The sequence below is a fragment of the Capricornis sumatraensis genome, chromosome 10, assembly GCF_032405125.1.
Source record: "Capricornis sumatraensis isolate serow.1 chromosome 10, serow.2, whole genome shotgun sequence".
Classification (NCBI taxonomy): domain Eukaryota; kingdom Metazoa; phylum Chordata; class Mammalia; order Artiodactyla; family Bovidae; genus Capricornis; species Capricornis sumatraensis.
Window position 1 is genome coordinate 2,957,060 of NC_091078.1, and position 13,915 is coordinate 2,970,974.

At 38.4% G+C, this 13,915-nt stretch overlaps 1 protein-coding gene across 2 annotated transcripts in view; it reads right to left on the minus strand.

Moving 5' to 3' along the window:
* Positions 1-13,915, minus strand: part of MAPK8 (mitogen-activated protein kinase 8) — a 93,748-nt gene that overhangs the window by 13,888 nt on the left and 65,945 nt on the right. For both annotated transcript variants that reach the window (XM_068983156.1, XM_068983157.1), the window contains exons 3-6: positions 9,889-10,018; positions 6,753-6,811; positions 6,525-6,663; positions 1,960-2,125 (exon numbers count right to left, since the gene is read on the minus strand). In XM_068983156.1, coding sequence (XP_068839257.1) covers positions 1,960-2,125; positions 6,525-6,663; positions 6,753-6,811; positions 9,889-10,018 — 494 coding nt within the window. The remainder of the gene's footprint in view (positions 1-1,959; positions 2,126-6,524; positions 6,664-6,752; positions 6,812-9,888; positions 10,019-13,915) is intronic.

Sequence of the window (13,915 nt, forward strand, 5' to 3'; positions counted from 1 at the left end):
TATTTAGGAGTAAATTTTGGAAATCCTGTGGAACTAAAGTTTCTCTAAAATTTCACATTAGAATACATACAAATCTTTTTGTATCTATGGCATAATTCAACTTCCAAGGATAAAATTTTAGAGGGAAAGTTAATATTTACCTATCAGTTCAGATAAAATTTTTTTCCAGGGTTTTCATTTCTGGCAAAAATCTATTACAACAATTTTTTCCTTGTGGATTTTATAGAGAATAGCAAGCTTTAGTTAGATATCTAGGACACAATTTATGTACATAATCCTGAGAAAAACATATTTTAAAACATTTCTAAAGCTACAAGCATGAGAGGCTATTGCAAGCACTGTCTGGGCAAATGAAGACTGTCCTCAGAATATGAAAAGCCTGATTCAAACATAAGAAGAGCTTTACAGGTCTAACTGCTCAGGCTATTTGGCAGTTCAAATATATCCCACTATCTCACTTTCCAAAAAGCTTTGAGGGTAGCTTGCAATAAAAGACATATATATAAAACAAAGTCATTAAAACAGGTGTAGGATGGATGAGAGGTGTCACTAAAAGGTGGAAGTTCTTATGCTTAACCTTGCTGGCTGATGTAGTTATCAACATTGAGCACTGTATTTGACTCAGTTTCCTGGAGACTGAAAGAACACAATCAAGTGAGGCTACAGAATTCTTATCTGGGAAAGGCAAGTATGTCAACTCTTTACATGATAGTTTTTCTTGGTGCTCATTTCTACTAGGGAGCGCCTAAGATCACAATTCAAAGACAAAGTGACACACTGCACATTATTTATGACAATCAGTGGTTTTACAGCAAATACTTTAAAAACAATGATCATGCTGTCACTTGAAATAGCAATTCTCCAAAAAAAAAAAATAATAATAATACTAAATCTAACTCACTGGATTTTACAGGGTATAAGACAATTTTAGGTCAAGAGTAAGACAACAGAACAGAGTGCTTATTTAAGAACAAAAGAATAATACTGATAATAAATGTTTAAAGTGTTTTTAACTGGCTCAGATAAGAATATTAAGCTAAAATCCTTACTTCAAAGTTATCTTTTTTAGAAAAAAAGAATCCTCAAAACTGATTTGATAGTTTCCTGATTCAGAGTGAACTGCTGTTTCAGAGTCTTTTGCTAGGAAAAATGTCTAGGTCCTACTTTATGAAGTATTTTGAATTATCACATTTTAAAAGTCAATAAAATCATGTGTAGACTTATCCAGCTTCCAAATGACTGAGATTCAGCAAATTTATACCTTTCTTAGGTATAAATATGTGTATGTATAACATTTTTTAAAAATTCATGAACTACATGCCTGAGCATTTTCTTCAACCTAATTCTAGTGTTAATTTATGTAACTGGCTATATTCGCACATAATAATGCCATTTCTTTAAGGCTGGACACAAGGGCTTTGATGAAACACCATTTCCCCTGAAAGGTCACCTTAAATTAATTATCCATCAGCTCTGCAGAATAGCCTTATTGTAGCTCTTAAAGTCTGCACTAAGTGCTACTGCTACTAACTTTAATGTCATAGGACAGGAAATGTGTGCAAATACCACTAATGTAAACCAAGATCACCACTAGAGATATGGTGGGTGCTGAGATGGGTCCACTGTATACTCCCTGTGCCCATGTTAGAGTGCTCATTTTCACGTTACAGGCAAGAAAATGGTATGTATTCTAGACATGTATTCTTACAGGGGCCATGGTAACAAATTCTTTATCCGATGGTTGTACTGATGGTTATGTATTTGTATTTAAATAAACAGGGGCCCCAAGTTTTTCCAAACATTTATGACAAAATTTGTAGTTACTTCCAAACTCTTGATAAACACTCCAAACAGCGATAATTTTCTTTATGCATTTCAATTTAAGTATTTACATAAGAAATCTGATAAACAAAAGCAAATAAATCTGAACAGAATTTCAAGTAAATAGTGTTTGCTGACCGTTTTCTTTGTAGCCCATGCCTAGGATGACCTCAGGTGCTCTGTAGTAGCGAGTCACTACGTAAGGTGTCATCATAAAACTAGTTCCTGCAGTCCTGGCCAGTCCAAAGTCAAGAATCTTCAAAGTGCAGTCTGATTTTACTACTATATTACTGGGCTTTAAGTCCTTCAAAAATAAAAATACAAAAAATGACTGCTATGATATAAGCAAATAATTGCAGTCCACACGTTATGAATGAGATCTCTTATAAAACAATTCATGCTGATTGTTCATCTTTCTCAACCTGTAATTGTTACCACTGCACAGATTCATCATAAATAGACAAATCTGAGAAACTAGCTTAAGGGCATTTTTAATTTACAAATATATACAGTAGTTATTAGAAGTTAATAATGTTTTATTTGCTAGAAAATATGATTAGCTAGATACTTTCAATCAAGGGGTGTAAAAGCGATCTGGAATGGCATCTCAAAGCTCATGTAAGAACTTTTATGGTTAAAGAGAGAATCATAAGTTAGCATTTATATTCACTTGTATATTCTCATTTTAAAATCACAGTAAGCTTTATATAGATATTATATATCAGCAATAGGCCATTCTATGTCAACCCAATCACATGTCATTTGACTTTTCAAATAGGCAGATGTTCAACTCTGAAGGACCAAAGTAAGCATTACCAGTTTTCCCATCACTGATTTCTCACCCAAAATCATACAGATTTGTTCATACAATTTTTGACTGCCCACAGAGGTAGGACAGCATTGTCCTGGTGCCACTAATCCATAAAATCACCTGCTGCTGATGCTACTAAGTAACGTCTGTGAAGAGCTACCCAAACCTCAAGGAGTTCTATGTTACCATCATAAAAAGGCAGCGGCATAAATACTCAAGGCTTCCCGTTCAACCCATCTGGCCTTTTAGCTACCACGAATCCTATCATGAACGGAGAGACCGAAAAGAGCAGGCCTATAATTCACACATATTGAATATCAGTGATTAACAATACACAACACTGGCCTGAAAAACGATGGTTAACCACTCCTGCATGCCTACATACAGCGCAGCATGTAACTGTCTTTAGCCTGTGCTGACAGGCAGTCACAGATGGCGTCAGAAGAGCTGCCACCTGTTTGTTGCTGCTGGTCAGCTGCTAAGCTGCGTCCGACTCTTGGCAACCCTGTGGACTACAGCATGCCAGGCTCCTCTGTCCTCCACTATCTCCCAGAGTTGGCTCAAACTGATGTCCATTGAGTTGGTGATGCTATCTACCTCATCCTCTGCCGCTCCCATCTCCCTTGCCTTCAATCCTTCCCAGCACCAGGGTCTTTTCCAATGAGCTGGCTCTTCGCATCAGGTGGCCAAAGTATTGGAGTTACAGCTTCAGCAACAGTCCTTTCAATAAATATTCAGGGCTGATCTCCTTTATGACTGACTGGTCTGATCTCCCTGCAGTCCAAGGCTCAGCCTTCTTTATGGACCAACTGTCCCATCTGTACATGACTATGGGAAAAACCACAGCTTTGACCAGATGGACCTTTGTCACGAAAGCAGTGTCTCTGCTTTTTAATATGCTGTCTAGGTTTGTCATGTCATCGACTGGTTTTATCAAATTAAAAATAAATATCAACAGGCTTACTGGAACAGAGGATGAACATTTTTATCATTGCTATCCTATAAATATGTGGTCCTGCTTTCCAAAATGCAATACCTCAGCAAAGAAACACTGCATGCTCAACAATAAATATTATGAACTCTGATGCTACTTCAATGCCTATCATGCTGGTTAGTGATTTAATGGCTCACTGTAGGACTGCATTCTGGTCTAGGAATAAGATTCAACTTTAAACACTTTGGAAGAATGAAGAACAAAATAAAAAAAATTTTAAATAGTCGTTTTTTGTTAAGGGAAAGATACTTTCGAAAAAGAATGTCATCTGAAATTCATCCTTGTATTTCAATATGTATGGGCTTCCTGGTGGCAGAGTAGTAAAGAATACGCCTGCCAATGCAGGAGATGCAGGTTCAATCCCTGGGTCAGGAAGATCCCCCAGAGTAGGAAACGGCAATCTACTTCAGTATTCTTGGCTGGAAAAGTCCATGGAGAGAGGAGCCTGGCGGGCTCCAGTCCACGGGTGGCAAAGAGCTGGACACGACTAAGTGCCCGAGGACACACACACACGTCAGTGTGCACCTTTCCACAGGCGTTTAGCAGCACTGCTCGTTCTCTCTCTGAAGAATCACCAAACCTGCACGAAGGTGTGGCAGAAGCAGAGGCCGACTGGCTGTTCCGTCTTCTCTACAACATTTTCCAGCCTGAGATTAATTCTAGCCAATGGGATGTGAGTGGGAACTAAGAACAGAAGGGTCAGTTTCTTATACACTAGCAGTGGACCCACTTATAATAGTTTCCAAAAGAATAAGATACCTAGGAAAAAATGTTAACCAAGGTCGTGAAAAGACTTGCACACTGAAAACTGTAAAACACAGAAGATCTGTCACAGACTACACTGCATTCCCCGTCGCCCCCCCCCCCCCCGCCAATCAAGTGCAAACATTGAAGCCTAACCCTTAATGTGACTGTATCTGGAGACAGGACCCTTGTAGAGGTAATTAAGGTTAAATGAGGTCATAAGGGTTGGGCTCAAGGTAAGAGAACTGGTGTCCTTATAAGAAAAGAGAAAGAGATACCAGAGTCTGCGCTCTCTTTTTACAAGCAGGGAAGAAAGGGCACGTGAGGACATGGCAAGAAGGTGGTTACCTCCACAGCAGGAAGAGAGCTCTCACTAGAAACGGAATTTACTTGCATGTTGGTCCTGGACTTCTAACCTCCAAAAACTGTGAGAAAATAACTTTCTCTTGTTTAGGCCACCTAGTCTGTGCTGTTTTGTTATGGTACACAAAATAGACTAATACAACCTAAGTAAATGGAGAGACATCCTACATTTGTGAATTGGAATACTAAATACAGTTAAGACAGAGAAACTACCCAAGCAGTCTACAGAGTCAATGAAATCCTTGTTGTTATTACACTTCCAATGGCCTTCTCAGCGGAAATGGAAAAGCTGATACTCAAAATTCATATGGAATCACAAGGAGCCCTGAACAGTCAAAATGATACTGAGAAAGAATAAAGTTGATGGACTCATACTACCCCATTTCAAAATTTACTACAAAGCTACAGTGCTCAAAATAAAGTGGTACTGATAAAAGCACAGACACAAAGACCAACGGAATTGAGAACTGAGAGTCCAGAAATAAAACCCTGTCTACAGCCAACTGAATTTCAATAGGGATGCAAAATCATTCAAGGAGAAAACAATAGTCTCTTTTAATAAATGGTGCTAGCTGGATCAAATGGATAACTGGATTTTCACAAGCAAAAGAATGAAGTTATTAGCACCTTATCTCATACCATATACAAAACTTAACTCAAAGTGGGTCAACAACCTAAACATAAGAGCTAAAAGTACTGATGAAAGACTAAGAGTAGATCTTTATGACCTCGAATTCGACAACGGATTCTTACACACGACCCTGAAAGCATAAACCACCAAAGAAAACATCAACTGATTTTAGTGAAAATCAAGAGATCCAGAAAGTGAAAAGACAACATACAAAATAGGAGAAAATACTTACAAATTACTCGTCTGATAAGGACCTAGTATTCAGAATATATAAAGAACCGTGATAGCTCAACAGCAAAAAGACAAACAACTCAATTAAAAAATGGGCAAAGTGCTTACATAGATATTTCTTCCAAGAAGATATACAAATACAAAACAATCATGAAAAGATGCTGAATGTCATTAGAGAAATGCAAGTTAAAACCACAGTGAGATACCACTTCATCCTCACTAGGATGGCTAGAATGAAAAAGTCATTAGGAATCAGCAAAGATGTGGGGAAACTGGAATTTTTGTGTACCATTGCTAGAAATGTAAAATGGTGTACTCACTGTGGCAAACAATTTGCTGGTTCTTCAGAAAGTTAAATAAGACCCAGCAATAAAACTCCTAGGCAGATAACCAAAAGAACTAGAAACAGGAACTCAAATACTTCTACCTTAGTGTTTTTAACAGCTAAAAACTAAAAGCTAACAGGTGAAATAACCCAGGTGTCTATTCATGGATGAACAGATAGACAGAATGTGGGAAATATACACAACAGAATATTCATCAGTCGTAAGAAGGAATGACCTGCTGATATACACTCTTAACATGGGTGAAACGGAAAACATCATGCTAAGGTAAAGAAACCAGACAGAAAGCTCGTACATCATATGACTCTACTTGTATGAAATATCCAGAAGAGGTGAATCCACGGACACTGAGAGCAGACTGGTGTATGTCAGGGGTTGGGGAGAGAAGGGACGGGGTGACTACCAGGGGTCAGGAGTTTCCTTCCGGAGCAATGACAATATTTTGAAATTTGGTATCAGTAGTGGTTGCACAGTGTGAAGGCACTAAGTATCACTGACCTGCAAGCTTTGAAACACTGTGGATTTTATGTTACATCAATTTAACCCCAACGATTAAAAAAAGATATGACGGTTTTTTCTACTAACCCGATGAATAATTCCAGCAGAGTGAAGGTGCTTGATTCCACACAGCATCTGATAGAGAAGGTAGGACATTCTTTCATGATCTAGTTCCATCTGAATCACTTGACAAAGATTTGCATCCATGAGCTCCATGACTATGTAACTTTATGGGCGAAAAAAGGCAACAGCTTAAGTATGCAGTAACAATCCAAGAATGATATGTATTAACAAAATTTTAATTATTACACTTACACATCTTGAAATTCTTCTAGGGATTTCTGTGGTGTAAAAACATTCAAAAGGCCAATTATCTGTGGCAAAAGCAGAGAAATAGAAAAATTTTCATTTGGAAACTGCAAATACATGGATTAAAAAAAAAGACACCCTCTCTATGAAGTTTTTCAAGTCTTATGTTCTAAGCTTAAGTAATCGCCTTATTTTATATATTAAACGTTCATGGCCAGGGCTGGGGGCAGGGAGAGAAGCAGAGCACAGAGGATACTAAGGGCACAGACAAGACTCTGAATGATACTATAAGGGTAGATATATGCATCATTACACATTTGTCCAAACCCACAGAATGCACACTACCAAGAGTGAACCCTAATGCAAACTCTGGACTCTGGGTGATGAGTACATGTCAATGTAGGTCCACTGATCATAAAAAAATGTACCCCTCTGGCGGGGGGTGTTAATAATGCAGGAAGCTATGCATGTATGCAGGCAGGGGATATATGGGACATCTCTGTACTTTTCTTTACATTTTGCTGTGAACCTTAAACTGCTCTAAAAACACAATTTTATACACACACACACAAACTATACCAACAGAAGAGCTCCAGAAAATCCATTCCATTTATAAACATTCAATTATTATGGACCTATATTATACAATCCTCTACATAATCTTTAAGCAAATCTTAAGTACTTTCTGCCAGCTTTTATCCAACTCGATACTTTATATAACCTCAGCCCTTTTGACCCCTGGTTTTTCATAAAACTGCACTTTCCCAGATTTCCTCATTTCCCATCTAGTTCACCAGTGTATCCATGGGCATGTAATCTTTTCCACTATTGTTTTCCAGTCCTCCCTTCTCTATCTGTACCCTTTTCCTGGGTGATACTATGTATGTTTTTTCCCTCCAAATCTATGTAGATAATTCCAAATATTCATTAAAGGTTCTTTATTTTATTAGTCTCAGATTTTCATTGCGACTTCACATGAGGTCTCTCAAAATAATATAAAATTGAATTCATTATCTTTCCAACCCAAACCTCTTACTTTTCCATAGTATTTTCTTTTTTACAACAGAAAGCACAGTGATTTTTTTACTCTTTTTCTCAATATCTGAAAAGTGAGTGTCAGTCGCTGAGCTGTGTCCAACTCTTTGTGACCCCATGGACCGTAGCCATTTGCATCATAATAAATAAAAGAATGCTAGTTCTAGTCACTATTGTCAGGGTGAGTTTCAATCTCTTTTCACTTCCTGTGCTATTACATATGTTGAGGATTCTAACATCTCATCTAGACTGTTCATGCTGTAAAAACTTCCAACACTTAGTTCCCTAACAATGGTTTTCTGCAAATCCAGCTACCATTTTACTGTCCATTGGTAGTAAAAAGATAATATTACTCACCTTTTCAAAAATCTAAAGCCACCAAAAAAAATTCTAAAACTCCCTTGCAGTACATTCAAAGCCCTCCATGACAGGACAGCAATCCACTTCATCTCTTGCTAAGCCCTCTATTAAACCTGATACTTGAGCAAGAAGGCTGTTTCTAAAAAACTGTCAAGGCCTTTAAACATACTATCCCCTATGTTTGTCACCTTCCTACTAAATGCTACTACGTCTTCAAGGTAGGCCTCTTCTGTAGGGTCTGACAGTGCCCAGTTCTTGACAGAGCACAGTATTCTACTCTGGCCCCACAACATCTATGTTATTATGGCATTTAATACACTGTAGCATATCTTGCTTTCACAACTGCCTCTTACTCCTTTTTACATTTTGACATATAGGAAAATACCTGACACATATTTTTGAAATGTGTTGACAATTATACTTAGAATGTTTTTCTAGACATAAACTTCATGAGGGAAGAACCCACGTTAGTCATTTAAGCATAAAGCTTTGCTTACAGAAGACTTCCAAATACATGTTCAGTACATGTTCAGTGTTAAAATTCCGAAAAATAATTCTCAGATCAGAGAGGATAAAACAAATTTGTTTAAGACAGAGGAATAAGTATCAAATTGTTCTAAATGCCTCCTAACATGCCTAACCAGATGAACTACACACTTGGAGAAATAGTGAAACCATTCTCATTAATAGCTAGGCAATCCCAGAGTAGAAGTGTGGTATCAGAGATGAAAAGCATACAAGGGCAGAAAGGGTATCAGTGGTTTCTCAGAACTGAGAAACTGAGGAGGATGGGAGATGGGGGAATGAGAGCCAAAGGAGTGGGGTTTCTCTGTGAGGTGATGAAGATGTCATAGAACCTACTGTGGCGACAGTCATATGTATCAGTGAATATACTGGAAACCAATGGATTAAATGGACTAGTGGTATGGTATGTGAATTGTATCATAATAAAGCTGTTATATAAAAAAGATTAAAATGGATAGCTGTCTTCTTTTCCAAAAGAGAAATGAAGAAAATTACATCAATTGTACACTGGACAAAATTCAAGGACTGATTAAATGGGTGGTATATGACCACTTTGAAAGAAGTATAAATTACTAGAAACATGTAAAAATTCACTGAGAAACTTTACTTCTGTGAACAGAAACAACAATACCAATAATAACAAAGAACAGCAACAGACGAGAGAAATGCAACCAGACATACATGAGAATTTCAGAAAGGCATTTTTGAATGAAAAAATGTAACAGGGTGAAAGTCATATGTCAAAGTTTTTACAACCACTAGAAAACAGAATTAGGAATGTTTTAGTGATTTCATTTAAATATTTTTTAAAGTTTCTGCTAAACTGCTTTATCCAATATTATCAAATAAAGTTCCAATGTCAAAGAATAATGGGAACAAATTCATTTATGGGCTAAGGTTCCAGTTTTCTGAAATGTCAGCTTAACAGAAAACAGAAAGCAGATGAGATAAACCCTACATAAAGTTCTAAAACATGTACCTGTTTAAAATTCCTCTTGAAAAGTAGATGTCAGAAAATTACACAATCTTCATTTCATAAAGTATGTTTCATCTAATGTTTAATAAAGTTGAGAAAATTTTCACAATGCAGATACACTTTTAAGCAATGTTTCAGCCCAAAGAACAATTTAAAGCACCTAGTGTTTTAACAGATTTTGATATTCAGGTATTCATTTAGAAGTCTTGATTTTATACTTAAGAAATTTTCTGAATGTTCACTTACATTTTTGTGATTGACACATTTCATAAGAACTAGCTCTCTGTAAGCACGCTTAGCATGAGTTTGATTCTGAAATGGCCGACTTAGCTTCTTGATTGCAACGTTTCTTTCAAGAATGGCATCATAAGCTGCGCTGTAATAAGAAATTCCAAAACAACAAAAATCTAATCAAAAATCTGCAAACTTAATTATGAAACATTCATGTAGATTTACTTTCTCCAAAGATAAATGCAACTGAATCAATTTCCAGCCCTTAGTACTCAACATGTTTCTTAAAATATTAATGGATTAAAAGCAAAAATGAATTGTGAAGAAAGAGACTGCGTGTTCACTGGGGGCCATCCAAGATCCATCCAGCATACAATGGGCACATAATACACAAATCTGTAATGAGTATTCAAGTCCAACAGATATACCTTAGAGCCTAAATGAATTCCTCACCCCAAATCGACATTAAGGAAAGACACAATAAAAAACACATGTGGTCATAAATTCTACTCAAAACACTTGTTGAAGAATTCTACGTAAGTACATCACCTCCTCCTCTTCAGACACAACAAAATGAACACAGAAAGAGGAAAGTACATATAAAGGCATCTATATGAAAGATTGTTTTATAAAAACAAACACAAAATTTGTTTTGGAGGCGAAATTAAAAATCAAGTTATTTATCAATGCTAGATTTCAGGACACCAGAAACCACTTCGTAACTATTAATGAAACACCTATAATTCTGGGAAATGTAACACTACATTCATCAACTCTTCATCTCTCTACCATACGGCACTGACCAAATGGTACACTTCACAAATGACAGGTCAAAGAAAGTAAAGCACAAGTAAGGTAAAGTGCCTAAAAATTATAGAATAGTGTGATCGAAGAGGAAAGATCATTTGGATTAATCACTGCCTGATATAGGGCCAGAGAGGTTAACTGACTTGTTCAAAGTCAGCCAGAAGGTTGAAAGCAAAGCTGAGTCTAGAAGACTGAGAGATAAGGTCATGCTTTTCATCTGCTGCTGCTGCTAAGTTGCCTCAGTCGTGTCTGACTCTGTGCGACCCCCCAGACAGCAGCCCACCAGGCTCCCCCGTCCCTGGGACTCTCCACGCAAGAACACTGGAGTGGGTTGCCATTTCCTTCTCCAATGCATGAAAGTGAAAAGTGAAAGTGAAGTCGCTCCGTCATGTCCGACTCTTCGCGACCCCATGGACTTCAGCCCACCAGGCTCCTCTGTCCATGGGATTTTCCAGGCAAGAGTACTGGAGTGGGTTGCCATTGTCTTCTCCGGCTTTTCATCCTGGAGCATTATAAAAGACGATTTCTATTTGGAAAATCAGAATTTGTTGTTGTTTAGTTGCTAAGTTGTATCCAACTCTTTGCAACCCTATGGACGGTAGCCCGCCATGCTCCTCTGTCCATGGGATTTCCCAGACAAGAATACTGGGGTGTGTTGCCGTTTTCTTCTCCAGGTGATCTTTCTGATTCAGGGATAGAACTCACATCTCCTATACTGGCAGGGGGATTCTCTACCACTGAGCCACCAGGGAAGCCCAAAGGCAGCATAATACTGATTAAAATTATTCTCAAACCTAACTGGAACCTAAATTATTCTCTAACCTATTCCTAATAGAGGAAAACAATAGAATGGGAAAGACTAGAGATCTCTTCAAGAAAATCAGAAATACCAAGGGAACATTTTATGCAAAGATGGCCTCAATAAAGGACAGAAATGGTATGGACCTAACAGAAGCAGAAGATATTAAGAAGAGGTGGCAAGAATACACAGAAGAACTGTACAAAAAAGACCTTCACAACCCAGATAATCACGATGGTGTGACCACTCACCTACAGCCAGACATCCTAGAATGTGAAGTCGAGTGGGCCTTAGGAAGCATCACTACGAACAAAGCTAGTGGAGGTGATGGAATTCCAGCTGAACTATTTCAAATCCTAAAAGGTGATGCTTTGAAAGTGCTGCACTCAATATGTCAGCAAATTTGGAACACTCAGCAGTGGCCACAGGACTGGAAAAGGTCAGTTTTCATTCCAATCCCAAAGAAAGGCAACGCCAAAGAATACTCAAACTATCGCACCATTGCACTCATCTCACACACTAGTAAAGTCACGCTCAAAATTCTCCAAGCCAGGCTTCAACAATAGGTGAACCATGAACTTCCAGATGTTCAGGCTGGTTTTAGAGAAGGCAGAGGAACCAGAGATCAAATTGCCAACATCTGCTGGATCATGGAAAAAGCAAGAGAGTTCCAGAAAAACATCTATTTCTGCTTTATTGAGTATGCCAAAGCCTTTGACTGTGTGAAAGTCGCTCAGTCGTGCCCAACTCTTTGCGACCCCATGGACCATACAGTCCATAAAATTCTCCAGGCCAGAATACTGGAGTGGGTAGCCTTTCCCTTCTCCAGGGGATCTTCCCAACCCAGGGATCAAACCCAGGTCTCCTGTATTGCAGGCAGATTCTTTACCAGCTGAGCCACCAGGGAAGCCCAAGAATACTGGATTGGGTAGCCTTTCCCCCTCCAGGGGATCTTCCTGACCCAGGAATCAAACTGGGGTCTCTGGCATGGCAGGCGGATTCTTTACCAACTGAGCTATGAGGGAAGCGCTCACAGTTTGACTGTGTGGATGACAACAAACTGTGGAAAATTATGAGAGAGATGGGAATACCAGACCACCTGACCTGCCTCTTGAGAAACTTGCATGCAGGTCAGGAAGCAACAGTTAGAACTGGACATGGAACAACAGACTGGTTCCAAATAGGAAAAGGAGGACATCAAGGCTGTATATTGTCACCCTGCTTATTTAACTTCTATGCAGAGTACATCATGAGAAACGCTGGGCTGGAAGAAACACAAGCTGGAATCAAGACTGCCGGGAGAAACATCAATAACCTCAGATATGCAGATGACACCACCCTTATGGCAGAAAGTGAAGAAAAACTAAAGAGCCTCTTAATGAAAGTGAAAGAGGAGAGTGAAAAAGTTGGCTTAAAGCTCAACGTTGAGAAAACTAAGATCATGGCATCTGATCCCATCACTTCATAGCAAAAAGATGGGGAAACAGTGGAAACAGTGGCTGATTTTATATTTGGGGGCTCCAAATACACTGCAGATGGTGATTGCAGCCGTGAAATCAAAGACACTTACTCCTTGGAAGGAAAGTTATGACCAACCTAGACAGCATATTAAAAAGCAGAGACATTACTTTGCCAACAAAGGTCCTTTTAGTCAAGGCTATGGTTTTCCCAGTGGTCACGTATGGATGTGAGAGTTGGACTGTGAAGAAAGCTGAGCGCCAAAGAATTGATGCTTTTGAACTGTGGTGTTGGAGAAGACTCTTGAAAGTCACATGGACTGCAAGGAGATCCAACCAGTCCATTCTAAAGGAGATCAGTCCTGGGTGTTCATTGTAAGGACTAAACTCCAATACTTTGGCCACCTTACGTGAAGAGCTGACTCATTTGAAAAGACCCTGATGCTGGGAAAGATTGAGGGCAGGAGAAGGGGACAACAGAGGATGAGATGGTTGGACGTCATCACCGACTCAATGGACATGAATTTGGGTGAACTCCGGGAGTTGGTGATGGACAGGGAGACCTTGCATGCTGTGGTTCATGCGTTTGCAAAGAGTCAGACATGACTGAGTGACTGAACTGACTAATTGGAAACTTGAGCTTTTTTGTGGCTATTTCACTATATTAAATGTAGTGAAGAAATTATGTATTAAGAAATTGGCACTGCATAAAAGGATACATCTGTACATTCTATATGCTGTAACTACTGCCTATATACATACATATACATACACAAACCAAAACATATTATCTTTATTAGAAAGTACCATTATTACAGATATGTTCTTCCCAAATTAAAAAAAAAAAAGCAAAATAAAAAAATCAGAGGTCAACCAAATGTTTAGAAGTTTTGATTCAGATAAAGCATGTTTTATTTTTAACCATTAACTGCATTCCTATTAATTTCTTATCTAGCATATCAAAGTAATATTTCAAACT